This window comes from Indicator indicator, chromosome 5, assembly GCF_027791375.1.
Source record: "Indicator indicator isolate 239-I01 chromosome 5, UM_Iind_1.1, whole genome shotgun sequence".
Classification (NCBI taxonomy): domain Eukaryota; kingdom Metazoa; phylum Chordata; class Aves; order Piciformes; family Indicatoridae; genus Indicator; species Indicator indicator.
Genome location: NC_072014.1, coordinates 17,298,879 through 17,315,573, shown reverse-complemented (window position 1 = coordinate 17,315,573; position 16,695 = coordinate 17,298,879). Strand labels below are relative to the sequence as shown.

The window sequence follows — 16,695 nt, the reverse complement described above, 5'->3', positions numbered from 1 at the left end:
TATCTGCCAAAATGGGATCTTCATGGAATCATAATTTTTCTGGGTAGTTGTCCACATGTGAATGTTACCACAAATCCTATGTTTGCCACTTTTTAGTAACAGGGGGGTTGCAGTTAACACTCAGATTTGCTTGCAACAGCAGCTTAAATGAAGATTGTGATTTAAGTGTTGCTTGGTTCGGGACATAGCTGCTCTTTCTATGGTGGCTGTTCCTATAAACTTGATATTTCCTGAATGCTTTTGTGAAAATCATCTACTGAGAACAATATTTTAGGTACTTAAGTTAGTATTTTGGAGGAAGCACAGATAATACCAAGAAGTATCGTATATTTTAGGCTTATTACCCCCCAAAACGCATGCATCTAAATAAATTTTAAAACGAGTGCTGAAAAAGATTATTTATTTTTGCACCATAGAATCTGCAGCATCCACAGGCTAGAATCTGTACAAAAGAAAAGTGAAGCTATTGCTTCCGGTTTGTAGTCGTGACAGTCTTTCCAGAGCAGGTGGCATCCAGCAGCTTAGGTATTTCACCTGAGGTGAAAGTTCTTGCTTTGTTTCTTTTGGCCAAAGAGATTTAAATGAAGCAACTTCGATATTAAACAGGGCATTGCTGCCAGCTAGGAAAAAGCTATGTGTCACCTCTTCCTCTTGACCCTGGGTATAGGACAGATTGCTAGGCAGTTCAGAGACATCTTTCCTTCCATAGCACAATCAGAGCATGGTTGGGCATTCACTTTGCAGTCAGCTGCACCTGCAACCTCCTGTGGTGGTTCAGACCCCTCCCAATTCTGCCAGCTGATGAATTCATGTGAATGGAGCTCTATATTCCTGCTTTTATACTAATCCATACAGCTACTTGGTATGGATCCCACTGAAACAGGTTAGGGAAAACTGATACTCTCTTGTGTCAACAGTACTGCAGGAGCAGGAGTAGTCCACCAACTAACTCTTCACTTTCTGTCTCTTTCACTATGTCCCTGGAGAGGAGGCAAATAAAAGTCATTTGCATTCATGTAGTTTCAGACCTGAGGGTTCAGAGTTCTGCAGAATATCTCTTCATCACCACTAGCAGCTATCTGGACTAACATTCTGTGGACAGAACATTGTCTTCAAGCAAATGTGCAACTCCTCCTGCACTTCTCTTTTTGGCCCCCTCTAAGTATTTTATTTTAATTGACCTCAGTAAGCACAGCATTCAAGTGCTCATATGTTTGTCAAAACACATAAATAATTTACAACCGTTGTTGATATTCATTTTCGTAGTTCTGAAGTTTTTTTTAAAGAAACAGCCCAAAGCACTTTCCCCAGAATTAATAACTTTTCACATAAATGACTGTATTTCTGCTCAGATCTTCAGAAAAGTGCATTTAGTTCATTAGTTTAATGCTGAATTGTTAACATTTTAGGTTGTTTTATTGGGAGAGAACAAAGAACTCCTGGCTTGTTGAAAATTTGTTACACAAAAGTAAGGATGAAAAGGTTCCAAAAGAGCTGATGTTAAACATTGCGAACTGGATGAAGTTGTGCAGATTTGAAAGATTTACAAGACATCTGGTAATTAGCTTCCAGCTCCTATGGAGTCCTGCTCTGAGAAAGCTGCTTGCACTGGAAGGGGAACAGGAGGGAGATGAAGCATAACCCTGAAAAGCTAGATCTTTGTGTTCACAAATTATCAGTGGTCCGTTGAAGAGTCTCTGGGTACCTCTTTGGAAAACTACCTCCAACCAAAAAACTGTCTGACATCTTTCCCTTTGGAGGATTGTCTGCTCTGCTGTCATTTGCATGGTGCAGTGGGAGAGTGGGAGCAAGCTATCCAAGAGCTGTTTATGACTTTCCCTGCCTGAGTTTGCTGTTCTCCTTGGGGATTGCATGGCAGCTGAGTATTGCCAGAGTGCAACTGGCTGGAGTTACTTCCCCTTGTCTGGCCCAAAGTGCTGGCAGTGCTTGGGACTGCTGGACACCTGGTGAATAACCTTCTCTGGGGAGATACAGCAGCATGCTTGGGTGCAAGGGACCCAGAACTAGGCCACAGAGATTGATCTTTCCATTATTATTATCATCATTATTGTTGTCATTATTATTGCTACTGTAACTGCTATTTTTAAATTTCGTTAAGAAAAACAAGAAAGGAAGTTTCCATTTGGATTAATTTTATAAGTTGTCTCTTGGGGCCACCTATCCACACCCTGATTATAGGATAAGATGTGTATGTGTGGTTTCTGAAGTTCAGATATTTGAACCTTCAAGCACTGAACAAAAATCACTGAGACCTGGTGTTTTGGTTACTTGTCAAAGACTTGGAAGACTTTGCTTCTGTACCCTGTTCTGTTCCTTAAATATGCAGTCACTTTTAGCAAGTCATTATCCTGTCATGTTTATTACTGTCTGCAAAACAGAATATTGATTCTTGTCTTAGACACCTGCCATAAAATAGTTAAGATCAAAATGCTATATATATTTATTTAATATATAAGTAGTCAATCCTACCAGGCTAACTACTACTAGAAATGTTTATCTTTTCAACTCTGAACCTGTTTAGTACAATGAACAAGCAGCCTATCTTAATTTTTCTAGCAGCTGTACTTTAAAATTAGGGAAAACCCAGGCTTTACTGAGATTAGTTATCAGAACATTATTTTTTTCTAGATCGCAAATGAGTGGATAATGTTGCTCACTAAATTATAACTGACTGAGAATATGAAGGAGGTAGAGTTATGTATCAATATATAATATTAGGACATGGTGGAAGAGATTATGTTTAATTTGTATAACCCAGTGAAATTTGTAACAGTAGTCATTAAGCATATTCTTTCCATTGATAAATCATGCTTAGAGTCTCAAGTAAAAGCCATACAGTCTGAGCTTTTTCTTCTTGAGGTGACAGCATTCTGTATCTCTGTTGTAGTGGTGTGTAATTCCTGAATGCAGTGCAGCTGGTGCTGCAACTTGGTCTGATGCCCAGGAAGAGATGGGTGCTGTCCATGTGCTTCGCTAGAGATCTGAGATGCTGTATCCTAGTGCAGGCCACTTTCTTAACCTTCAGTCTGAGCTGAGGGCCAAAGTTACATTTCTTTTCAATCGTAGTTCTGAACCAACAGATGTGTAAAAAGATGGAATGAAGATGCTGCATATCTTAGTCCACTGGTAACAATGGCCCAAGCTCCTCAGCAAAGCTCTGTGCAGGTCACCAATTTTTTAGCTCATCCTGAGCAATGGCAGCTGTCCTAGAGGAGGGGTGCAAAAGGCTGCTCCCAAGTCTAACACTGCACCATGCGCTAGACAGCGTTCGTTTGGAAGAGTTACTCATTAGAGGGAGCAGTAGTTGAGCTGCAGCTGGCTTTTCAGTAAACAGATTATACTGAGTGAGACTTGTTTCATTTAGATGTCTATTGACATTTTTTCCCTGGAATGATTATTATTTTCACTTTTTTTTTTTTCTTTAGTGTAGTATACTTTTGTGGAGTGAAATGAAATCATATCAGAGATTGATTTCTGTGTATTTGTATGCATGATACTTTCTCAATTTCTTTGAATTATTCTGCTTTTGGAGCGATTGCTGCCGTTCGCAGGGGTTTTTAATGCTTTTAATACACAAGTTACATTTCAATCTACTCTGTACCAAGTGTCACTTCAGCTGTCTCCAGTTCTGCGTTATAAAAAACAGATTCTTATCCTCAGCTGCTTTTGTTTTGAAACTCCAAAAACATATATTCAGTTAGTGAAGTGTATATTGTTGGTCTAATGTTTTAGCATCTGAATCAAGCCCACCTTATGCTCACTACAGGACAGTTATTGCTCATAATATTGAGTCACTGTATGTACTTAATGGACAGAGTGGAATGGTGAAGAGACAAAGAGGATCCTAAGACCCTGCTTTGATAAATAGGGCAGTATGGGAATAGGACTGAAGGCAAGCCTTCTGAATATTGAACTGTTGCACTGAACAGGATTCTTGTTTTCTCATCTGAGGAGACTTGCACTCTTTAAAACAGCTAATTTCTTTGAATTCACATGAAGTAGCTAGTGACAAAGAACATGTGGCTATGTTTGGAAAGGACCCAAACTTGAGAAGTCATCCTTATTGTGTATGAGGTGGGGAAGGTCTTTGTGTATGAACTGGGAAAGGGCAATTTCATTTTTGAGAAATACAGCCCTTTAGTAGTTATAGTTTCCACCACACTTTCATGGCTTCAAGTTCGACATTTGACACAGGTAGCTGTGGCACAGGATTTTCTGTTTTGTTAGGCTGTACTTTGTTAGTCTGCATGATGACAACGCAGACTTCTGTTGAGGAAAAATAGCCAGTGCTCAGAATCTACAGGGCAACATTCAGGAAGTTAGTATGAAACATCTAAAAGTATGAAACTAATATTCATGTATTATACATCATTAAATCCCTAAGTAGGTGCTTCTTATTCAGAGTGTTAGTTTCAGTGGTGGCAGGTTATCTGACTGAATGATTTTTCTTCTTATTCTCCATCTCTGTGGGCACGCTGTAACTTTGTTGGTGCAGTTGAAAGCTGGTTTTTCATGAGGCGGGGAGGTGGAAAGCAGCTTCTAGCTGTGTTGCTGTGAAGTGGTGGAGAAGCCCAATGCTGGACATCCCAGAGGAGGCAACTCCACTGTGGTACCAGCTTGACGGGTAGATACAGCCGCATTTCAGTGAAGGTGACTTCCCAGCAATTCTGCCTTTCTTGGTCTGCCATGACATACCCAAATAAATCGTGTTCACTAAATTGCACCTTCTTTTAGGATATTAGAAGAAAGTTTTCCCACAACTTTTAACACCATTCACAGGATTAATCATGGACCTTTAGACTTGAATTGTCAGACTGTGGTGATTCTCTAATTCACTAATGGGCTTTCTGTCTTGAAAAGCACCATTCATAAGTGGAGTTCCTTTACATTTTTAGCTCAAGATACGTTCCTTAAAAAGCAAAGCAGTGAAAGATTTTTTAATATATTGGTCAATATTTGACATTGCCTAATATTTTAGTCTTTTGGGTAGACTGATAGCTGGAAACTTCATTTTACCAGCTCTAGCTGACCTGATGGCTTAGTCTTTTGGAAATTGCCCAGTTATTGTTCTTAGTCATAAATCCTTATAAGTTTACTACAGTTTCAAAGCCAGTTGTATTAGTTACATCCTTTTGTGAAATTAATTGTTTTAACTGTTCTTACTTCATGTAAAGTGTGTATGTAAAGGATGTTGGGAATAAGAGATTTTCTTTGTTGGCATTAAAAGTGTTGTTGAAAATACTGGTAGGAAAGCCTGAACTGGATTTCTTAGCATCACTTAGCTTTTTGACATGAGGATTTTGCAGTGAGTGATGGAGGTGACTAATGTCTAAAACGCATGGATCTCACAAAACTATTGAATGAGCTAATAATAGTGTAATCTAAGTCTAGTGATGGCCTGGTATTTCAGATATTTGCATTGCAGTCATACTCCTGGATGGATGACATACTAGGCAAGTGATCTGCAATCTGAGTACCTCTGTTTTGTGATTTGTGGGCAGATTCCTAAGGCTGCACAAACTCTTAGGTACCGTGTGTTGCTTTTATGTGTGGATTGCTAGCATGCCCTAGCCACAGTAGTATGGAAGCTATAACATATGGGAGAGTTTTGTTTGTATTAAGGAAAGGAGAAGAATCCTCTCCCATGGAAGAGAAGCAAAACTGATCATGTTTGCTAAATGCAGATTCATCAGTAATTCTGAGCAGAAGGAAAATATGAAGTGTATTCTTGGTAGACAAATTTCTTTGACAAATTAATGTGGCCTTAGTACAAGCTGAACTTTATACCAACAGAGATAAATTAGCAGACATTTTGCAACTAGTACTACTAGTGTTTCAACACTGGTGACAGGAAGCTGGTCTCTTATTTTATGCTAAATTGTGGCTTTTTTAAAACTATGAACACATGGCTAAGTAGCATGAAATGTTTCCTTATACTGACTGTCCTGCTCTGTGTTTTGGTAGAATCATAGACTCATAGAATTGGTAAGAGGATATGGATAGTTTCCCTAGTATAGGCAAGTGAGAGAGACTTCTCTGCAGATTTCAAGATATTTAAAATAAACCAAGTATTCATCACAAACTTTCTTCATGCCTGCAAGTCCTGGGATTTCTCTGTTTGCAAAAACAACTCATGTTTGGTAAACTTTTTATGTGTTGCATGGGTAGTATATATTTACAACTCCTCTGTCAAGATCATAGTCAGAAACAATCTGATATGTTTTGTTACCTGGTTTAAATTCAGTATTTCTATTGCAATTTAGTGAACTATGTTCTGGAGTTATTTTTCAAAAGAAAAATTACAGGAATTCTGCCTCCCTAATTGGCAACTGTTGTTCTGGAAGATGGAGAGAACCTGAGCAGACTTCTAACAGCAGCAAAAAAGGTCCTAGGAACTAGCAGGAATACAAAGAGGAAAGTAAAGAGCTGTTGACCAATGAACTAATTTAATGGGGCTTTTGGCAGTGGGAAAACTATCAGCTTTCCAAAATACATTACTTAGGTTATCTACATATTACAGCTTTGGACTATCACATGGTTTGTTACTCAGCTTCCTTTAGTAAAAACAGCGTATGTTTTTCTACTAATGGCAAGTTTAGTGCTGGAGATTTTAATTATCTAAAACACTACAATCTGGCATCTTTCTCTTTAGGGTGATTAATGGCAGATCTGCACTTGTATAGATTCCCCTAATGGTACAGTTTGGCATGAACCAAATACAGCCACATGTACACATTTCTGAGCTGGACTGTGCAATCTAAAGTTTCTGCTCTCTGTACACTGGCTGCAGGAGGATAAATGGTACCTGAGTAAGCACAAAGCCTCGTGTTAGAAAGCTAATCCTTTGTCTGGTTTGGAGTGTGTACAGCTTGGCCAAGTTAGTTTGTGTTGGATCAGCACTTTGCTTTGAGTAGCCACACTGCTTTTGATCTGGTAGGAGGAGCTCTCCAGTGGATTTACTGTTGCGTTGAACCCTGGCCTCAGGCACAAGTCCTGCATGGCTTTACAACCAGCTGAATTAGCAGGGGATCCATGAGTTAGGCTGTTTTTTTTTTTTTTTTTTTTTTTTAGCAGCAATTTCTAGATTTCAGTCTTAAGGGCATAATAGACTTTAAGGAAGTGACAGAAGCAAAGGTTTGTACAGTGAACCTGACTCTGTTATACAGAGCCTCTGTGGACCTGCTAGAAGCAGTAAATAACCTTTTTCAGCGAACAGATGTAGCAGATAGCTCAGTGGCAGGTAAAATAAGAATAGTTGTAGCTATATAAAGAACATAACAGACTGACACTTATTTGTTGTAAGAAATTGCACATAACCTGAAACCTTAATAGTAGCGAGTACCACGTGGAAAAGCGTTTTCAGCATGGATTTGATATATTGCTGTAGACAACCCATGTGTCTAACTCTAGAACAACGCCGTAATCAAAAAATTAGGGCTGTATTGGAGGTTTTTGCCAGTGAAACCAGTGTGCTTTCTGTGTAAAGCATATGTCCTACTCACATTCTGTAAGTGAGGTGCTCAGGCACTGGTGCTGATAATATAAACACTGAAAGTAACTACTCCAGAAAGCCTTGTAAATGAGGCATTGAAAAATAAAAAAAATGGAAATTTCCATCGATGCTTGTCAGTTTTTAGAGGTCACAGGACTGAAAGCCATAAACCTATGTCTTTTAATTAATGTCCATTTCTCTTGTTGTGCTCTGAAGCCAAAAATACAAGAGCACCTCCACAAATGGGAAAAGAAGATTATAAAAAAAAAAGAAGATCATGGATAAATTTTCTTCATAATATAGAAGGAAAATCATATGAACATTTTTTTCCATTCCCATATTTAACATTAAAATACAACTACCGGTAAGCAATTTGTGCTCTCCAGGTTTTGCAGGGTAATATTAAACTAACTAAAAGAGCTTGCACTAGAGGAGATCCTTTGATTTCTTTCGAGATTCTTTATTATATTTAATTATCAGCAGTGTGTATCTGTATCTAGGTAAAACCCTAATGCCTGAGTACAGAGCTAGACAACCCCTTCTCACCGCATGGAAGGTGAGGAAGATTTTCTAAAGTATTAAACTTGGTGGCTTGAGTTAGGAGCCAAGCTCCTCATGCAGTTAATGAAAAGTAGGTGTCACCAAATGGAGATACGCTTTGGTATTAGGGAGCATTCAGATGTCTCTTGTGCTTCAGATGGTCGCTGATCTCTCTATGCTGAATGTTGGGGAAATCCAGGGTGCAAACATCAGTCTCCATACCATATATTCTCCATGGTAGATACAAGTCCCACCTCTACAATAACCCTAAGTTACCTGAGCCCAGAGCTTTCTCATTCACTTGAGATGAATTCGTCAGACTCAAGCAGATGGGATCTGTGTATTTACTTGAATTGCGTATGCTGGTAGGATCTATTACAGTCCTTCAACCTCTAGTGATGCGGTACTGAACCAGAACATCATCCAGCAGCTTTAGCTGAGACATTGCTGTCCAAAACAAAGCCTTTTGTGCTGGTAACATGCTGAGTACCTTTCTTACAGCAGGATTTGTAAAACTCAATTTCTGAAGCTCTGTTGTGGATTTTGCAAAACCATGTATGTTTATGAAGTGGATTTTTCAAGCACAAGTTTGTGGAACATACTTCAGGGCATTCATTCTTCCTTTCATTAGTACCTGAATTAAGAAAAACTTTAAAAAGATGTCTTACTCCTTTCTTAAAGCACTGTCTTCACTTACACTATTGTGAAAATTATACCTCTGAGGTAGAGTGTTATGTACCAGACCTTTCTCTAACTGTTTGAGTCTGACGGGCTTCACTCTTGAAAGCTTTCTAAAAAATGTGATTTCTTTTTTTATTTTTGGCCTTAGTTGGATTCTATTACAGACCCAAATTGTTTCTCATAATAAAGCATAACACAGAGTTAATATCAAATCTAGCTAAATTACATTTTGTTTCACTCTTTTTGTTATTATCACAGTCTGAATACTATGAAGTTGCATTCTGTCACCAAATTTAGAACCCCATGTTTCAGAGAAGTGCTGTTGACAGGAGAAGCACATTTAGCAATTGCAGAAAGCAGCATGCTACTAGCGTCATGTAGATTGGAAATTTCTTGTCCTAGTTTCTCATCCTGCAGCTAGTTACATATGGGTAGCTTTAATGCATTTTGATTTAGTGAATTGTAACAAATGCTGAATTCTGATTTCTGTAACAACTGTGTCAGGAGCTAGCAAGACTTCTTGCTGGTGTAAATGTGACTTCCTCCATGTGAATACTCATAACACTGTGCTAGAAAACCTGTCTGTCTTTTTTGTGAAACCTGAGAACCAGAATTCAGCAGGTTTAAAGGAGTTGGTGTGACCTCATGGGCCCCTAGAATTTAACCTCATGTCTTCTCAAATTCACCATCTGAAGTCACGTTTGTAAATTAGATCTGTTCAGCTGACTAGTTTTGATAGAGCACGGTTATAAATCCTTTGTCTTATCTGGATCAGGTATATATCCCTCAGTGAAGTGGCATAATGAATATTTACTTAGGAAGCAAATGTAGCCAGTTAACTTTATTCTGTCAATTTATGCAATTTATTTAAAAAAAAAATCCAGTTTTTATGTCTGAAGTAGAAACTCTGTAATTTTGCAAATAATATTTTGTCATTTAAATGAATTTGCTTTGTTATTGCCTGAGATTTCTCTAGACTGTATTTTTTAAAAATAATCAACTGCTGCTTTTACTGGGAATATACTGGCAGTGCTTTTACTGAACTTGTGATATTCTGAAAGCTAACTTAGGAGGGCAACAGACTAGTAGCAATGAACTCAATGGCTACTCTGTGTAGTCAAAACGCTGAAGTTGTCATCAGATTTGTTGCTCCATCAAGATTTTTTGTTTCAAAGGACAGAATAGAAGAGGGTTTTCTGTCCATTTGGATTCCATGGGGGAAGTCAGATGGAGCTGGGTCTTTCAGCAATCAAAAAAGAGGAGCATGAAAACCATGGAGATTGAGCACTACAATGTACTGCCTGGAGCATTCTATCTAGTGTGGCAGACAGAGACATTCTTAGGCAGTCACTTGCCACAGCTCTCAAGGTTTAAGATGAAATGCTTGAAGCCTATGCTTGTAAGAGGTGAATGAATCTCTTAAATACTAGGAGAACTGGGAATAAAGAGCTCAAGTACAGCCTCTAGAAGCACCTTCTGTACCCAGCAGAAGGAGGAGAGTATTTTTTCTGGGTATATCAATGAAACAGAAAATTTAGGACAGAGCAAATCTTCCTTATTCTTGGTTTTCAGTCTGAGTCTTTTTGCTGTCCTCTGGTAACAGAGAAGTTAGATTTGCACCAGTGAGTGGCTGTTCCCTCTTTGTGCTTTTCTGCAGCACTAAATTGATGCTCTGCAGTGGTGGAGCATCAAGGGCAGTGACTCCAGCAGGGCTACAGCCCTTGCTCACAACTCTGGGCACAGCTGAGGTGTTGCTTGAGGTGGGACTTCACTTGCTGCTCTTCTCTGCAGTCGTCCCAGTGGGTGTAACTCCACTCTCCTGTCCTGCTCTGTCCTGTGGAAATCATTGCACAGGTTTACACTGCCGTGAATAGCTCTGGTATGTATTGTGGAGCTCAGAGAGTGTGTTTACTTCCAAAAAGGATTACCTTGGTATGTATACAAAAGGCAGAGTAGAGTGTGACAATGATGCCCACTGGAAAGTTACAGGTGGTAGAAGCCAAGTGTGGTGTTGTCTGCTATTTTATCTCGTTTGTTCTCACACCAATAACGTAGTAAATGGGAGGATTTTCAGGTTTCTAATGAAGCAGGGGGTGTCTTTTATGCCATTAGAAGTGAGACACTATTTCAGCTGTTAGAAATCTCACAAACCTCAGTCAGGTGTAATGAAAATGTTCAGTTTAACCATTTTCTCCTTTATCTGAGTGTGGTTACTGTTACAGCTTTGTGTTTCCTTTGACATTGAAGCAATCTTTTCTCAGCAGTAGGAGGGGTTTCAAACACAGAATTTTCTTCCTGTTAGAAAGCTGGGAATTCCCCTTCCCACATTATAGCCAGATCCTTTTATATATTGCTAGTGGTAGGATAGAAGAGGATAACAGACAGTAACAGGCAGACAGTTACTGCACTTAGCTTCTGGTTACTAGCTGATAGATCCCCTTGCTGTGACTTGGTGAGTTGATTACCAGATAGTTTGGCACTGGACTGGTACTGCACTTAATTGTGATGGATTCATTGGGCTGAAATATGTCACTTATTTAATTAATCTGTTTCATTAATCTGATTGAATTTCATCCAGCTGTTAGAGGTGTATGAAAGAAAGGTATTTGACACGTGAGGCAAGAGCACTAACCTCTGCATTAAACTGTAGAACAGTCATTAGGACATCTAAAGCTGAAATTGAATTGCTCCATAGAAATTTGGTTTCCAAGCACAATACTAATTAGCTGTAAGCTTGATGAATGTCAAGAATTAATTAAAACATTTCAGTGGGCTTGTGTGTGGGTTTTAAATATTGTCATTATTGCCCCAATATTTTCAATTCTTACACTAATTGCTTTTTAGGGAGCACGAATGGAATTATTTTTTGGAGTGACTAAGGTACAAATGGTCCATTACATCATCAAACACGGACTTTCTTGCCACTGGATTTCCCTTTATTTCTCTCTAAAATTTATCTACTGGCTTTTTTCCACATTTGTGCATGCAGTGCAAATAGTTTTTTAGATCCAAACTTTATGTTGAGACTGCTTTTACTTTTCTTTCCTAACTGTACTCTGGAGACCAGCATGCTGTTGTTTTCTATTTTCATTTTGGCTACAGGAAAACAGCAACAGGTCCATCAAATAATTTTTTGGTTTTAATTAAATAGGATGTCAGCCAAAATCCATGATTATTTTTTTCCTGTTAGTGAAAGGACTGCAACAGTTTAAAGATTTGGTACACAAAACACCTGCAAGGTAAAAAACACATTGGGAAATTATGAGTCGAAAGAGAATTAATTTTGTTGTTTCTCAGATATGGTCTTAGTGTAAAAACAGGTAAATTGCAGGTGCAGGAGCTGCAGGTGCATGACTCAAACTGCTCATAGTTCTTGTCTCTGATGAGTGTCTCCGCTTGTTTGACTATGTATTAAGGATGAATGTCCAACATATAGGCTGCAAACATATATATGGCAAATACATGAGGTGATGTGGTGCAGGAAGAGCCTTAACGCTTGGAGGCCTTGTAGGGAGACTCCTAGTGTTGAACAACGCCAGAAACCACAAACTCCCAGGCTACAGCTTGGTGCTGTGCCCTGTTGCTTGCTTCATGTGCAGTCACATATGATAGTCCTCAGTGCCTGCTCCTTGGAACCACAGAAGGGAGAAGGATGAGGATACTTCACGACGTGTCTGCAAGATGTAGGTGGCACCTGGGAGGCTGCTGAGGTGGAGAGAATTGAAAGGATCTTTTACAGTTACGCATTACTGACTTGCCCACATAAATGTGATGAATCCACTATGCCAGTGTGAGCCCAACAGTGTTATTTTTCCATAGCAGCCGGTTTGGATCTCAGCAGTTCAGATTCAGGATCTTTTGTGGAAGGTTAGGTTGATTTTTACCCCAAGATTTGCTTACAGAAATAAGATTGTGTTTTGATATTTTGCATGAGAAGGTTAGATGGTTACTCTGTGATAATAACATCGAGTATGATGGCTCAGAAGACAAGAAAATGCATATTCATTGCCCCTTCTTTCAAAGCTTTACTTTAGTAATTAATTATATGATAATCCTTCCCCTAGAGAGAAATGTGTGAAGTATTGTACTTCTTAAAATAAACTATTTTTGGCTAGTAGTCTCAATGCTGGTTGCCTAGAGGCAGAACACAAATGCAGCTTGAAGAAAACAGTTATTTGGATCGACAGTGCTGTAAGAAGCTCAGTTCAGGCTACTTGATTTTGTCTCTGCCATCCCCAGTGTTCCTGCCCAAGGGTGTAATATTTTACTCCAGCCTGTGGAACAAGTGGCAATAAATGTGTATTAATATACTTCACATTTTTTTGAAGACATGATCTGTTCAGTGCCTGGACAAGATGAATATAGTCAAGTTCTACAACACCTTTTGTGTATGCATATGATGTCACTGGAAGGGCATGATGTAGAAGCTCAGAGCAACCACATGCTCGAGAAAGCGGATCTAGGACAATGTTTCTGACAATGACAGTCCAGTAGTTCGTGGTCAGTTGGTTTTGTTGCTGTATTTCCAAAGGGACAGTGGAGTGCCCAGCTTTCGTGCCTGTTTAAAACACTTGAGCTCACTGAAGTCAGCTGGAAATTAGGCAGATGTTAAAGACAGGCAAGTGGCTTGTATTAAAAAAAAAAAAAAAAAAACCAAACAACAACAAAACCCAACTAAACGAACGTAGAAGAAATCCTTAAAATTTTTCTCCCAAAGGCACACCTGACTCTCTCTTTTTTTTTTGTTTGCACAGTGCTGGCCCTAAAGGAGATAACATTTATGAATGGAGATCTACTATACTTGGACCTCCAGGTTCTGTATATGAAGGAGGTGTTTTTTTCTTGGATATCACCTTTTCATCTGACTATCCATTCAAGCCACCAAAGGTAAGGGTAAGGTTTTTATTGTGCTTATCGTATTTGTTTATGGTCTCTTGAAAGTGCCGAGGTCCAAAATCTTGGCCTGCAGTTTCCCAAACATCCTGTGTCTCCTTTACTTCTCGATTGCCACAGTCAATACTGGATTTCAGACATTACAAGTGAGAAGGGAGATGATAAATCTAATCATAGAGTTAAGAGTCAAGAAATTTTGAAGTTAATGGAAAACAGTGCAAGACCTTCTTACACTTCCTCCTCCTCATTCCAGCTACTTATATATATATAATAAACTTTTTCTCTGCTAGGAGCTGGATTCTGTATTACATATTTTTATGTACTTTTAAACAAACTAACAGAAAGCTAAAATAAGTTAAGATAGAAAACTAGAATTAAGCAGACAACTTCAAAATGTGCAGATTGCTGTGATGGTTTCCATTATTGTAAAATGTCAGTCTATTTGCTGCTTGTAAGATCAGTAATCTTATTTGATAATATTTTTAAGCAAAATATTTTCTTATTAAATGAAACTATTTTTAAACTAAAATTTCATTGCCTTGCTCAGATATAGTGTCTACCACACTGTTCTTCAATTTAGGGCTCTCATGGCTATACTGTTGCTAAAATGAATCAAATACCTTTTTTTCATTCCCAGGAGTACAGCATCAAGAATAATATATTACCTATTTCCCACTTTTCTGAAACTCACAATATTTAATATTCTCTGACTTAAAATTGTTGTAATGAAGCAACGCAGAGTTTTAGACAAATTTCTCCTTAAAATCTTGTAGCTTGTTTTTTTAAAGAGCACGATCATTTTGGGATTTTCAGTAGTTTCAGAAATCATGATGGATTTTTCTTCCCTGCATCAGTATAAAGGAGAAAATCGTCCTCATCTTCCCATGTGTTATGCATTTAAAGCATTTAAATATTTTTAACTTCTTATTTGTGCAGAATAATGCTTACACGCTCTACTGATACTAGTCTGAAATAATTTAAAAGCCAGGACAGTATTACAGTGTGATAGCATTGTTTTGGCTGTGTACTATGTCTTGCCTAATGAAGGACAAGGCAAAGATTTCACTGCTAATTTGAATACGAGTGATACAATACCCCAATTTTAAATGTGAAATTTCATTATCTGTATTTAGGCTTTTGAAAGGACAGGCAGATTTTGTCTACTTCTTCACCTTCATAAACCATAGTAAAGTTAACATTTGTGATTAGATTGTTCTTGACATGTAACATGTTCATTAAATAGCGTACAGTACTACAAAGTAGGTCCTAATTTTAATGGGTACCAGACAGAGGACTTGTGTGAAAGCGGTGAAGCACTAAAGATCTCCATGGTAGCTTTCGTTAAAGGTAGCCATGACTACAGTAAATAGGCACTCTTCTGTTAAACAATTGTGGTTTGGAAAATGAGCAGGGAGGCACTGCTTCCACAGAAGCTCTGCAGAACTGCAAGTGCCCCAGGCATTGCTGCTGTTCAGAGACAAGCATGGAATGACTCTCTGTCTCTTATGCTGTGATTCTAGGTTACTTTCCGTACCAGAATTTATCACTGCAACATCAACAGTCAGGGAGTCATCTGTCTGGATATCCTGAAAGACAACTGGAGCCCTGCTTTGACTATTTCAAAGGTTCTGCTGTCTATTTGTTCTCTTCTGACAGACTGCAACCCAGGTAAGGAGCTGATAGGCTAATGAGTGTCCCCTCTTAGGTGTTTGACTTAATTGCTATGGAATGTTATTTTTATATCTGATTGTGTGCAGAATAACAAAAAATTAATATTTTTATAATTGGGGATGAGACACTCCTGCTTGGATGCTATCCCACATGTAATGGTGCTTTTCATGCCTGTGGCACAACAGAAAGTAAATAGCATTAAGTCCTTGTTTTTCCTGAGCTATAGTGGAAGAAATACACTACCGTCATTGAAGGTCTGTATTGCAGGAGCTCCAGCAAGTGATTGATCCAGGAGAGCTACAAAGTTCTCTTGAAAATTAATCCTGCAGGTCATAAGTGGCATCTCTCCTTTTCCTGAGACAGCAAGTGAAACATTAAATCTTGCACCTGTGAGAAGTGATGTTCAAAGAGATTTTCCCTTTTTCAAAGAGTTCTTGTTGGGAGAGAAGGAACTCCACTGAAAGCAAGCAGAACAATTTCTCAGCAACTATCTGTGTGACCAGTGTCATTAGGTAATGAATGCTAATTGCCTGTGGTCAGGGCAGGAACTAAGCAGTAGTGCATTTACTGAAGACTGGTAATGATCAGGGAGAAATGGAAAAGCCTCTTTGATTAAAAAAAAAATTCATGACTTGAAGGAAACTGGATCCCCTAGGTATGTGTCCTGCCATCCTGATACCCTAATGTTCTTCTCCAGCACTGTGACAGGGGTGCACTTGCTGAATATCCCCTGTACCCAGCAGCCCTTCCAAAGGAGTGAAAGCAGGGCACCTGGCTGGGGCAAGATTCATTCTTATGCATATAACCACAACAGGTTTTTCTGTTTTCTTTTCTGTTTGTTGTGCCTTGTGTGCTTTCTCTTGGAAATGTCTTGTATGGTAAGAGCCCCACTATATCTCACAGCATTTTCTGGCTTAACAAAGACTCTTTTCAAATATATTTATTTTAAATCGTGTTTGTTTGGGGTTTTTTTAATTACTGTGAAGTGGTTTCTAACGCATCTTCTCCTGCCTTTGCAGCTGACCCTCTGGTTGGAAGCATAGCCACTCAGTACCTGACCAACAGAGCAGAACATGACAGGATAGCCAGACAGTGGACCAAGAGATATGCAACATAAATGACAAACTACTTGTGCAGTGTGAAGGTGCAGAAGGCAACTTTGCAGTGTGCAACAAATCTTTATAGCCTTTACAATACGGACTTCTGTGTATATGTTATACTGATTCTACTCTGCTTTTATCCTTTTGAAGACTGGGATACTGCCCCCTAAAAAGGTAAATGCTGTCAAGAGTAGAAATTTGTAGCTGTAGATTAGTTATGTTTAAAATGCCTACTTGCAAGTCTTGCTTCTTTGGGATATCAAAATGTATTTTGTGATGTACTAAGGATACTGTTCC

At 38.8% G+C, this 16,695-nt stretch overlaps 1 protein-coding gene across 1 annotated transcript in view; it reads left to right on the top strand.

The window, feature by feature from the left end:
- The window catches only part of UBE2E3 (ubiquitin conjugating enzyme E2 E3), a 54,453-nt gene extending 38,038 nt beyond the window's left edge, over window positions 1-16,415 (top strand). Inside the window, 3 exon segments of the mRNA XM_054380970.1 lie at window positions 13,489-13,621; window positions 15,148-15,295; window positions 16,318-16,415. Coding sequence (XP_054236945.1) covers window positions 13,489-13,621; window positions 15,148-15,295; window positions 16,318-16,415 — 379 coding nt within the window.
- Window positions 16,416-16,695: the final 280 nt, after the last annotated feature.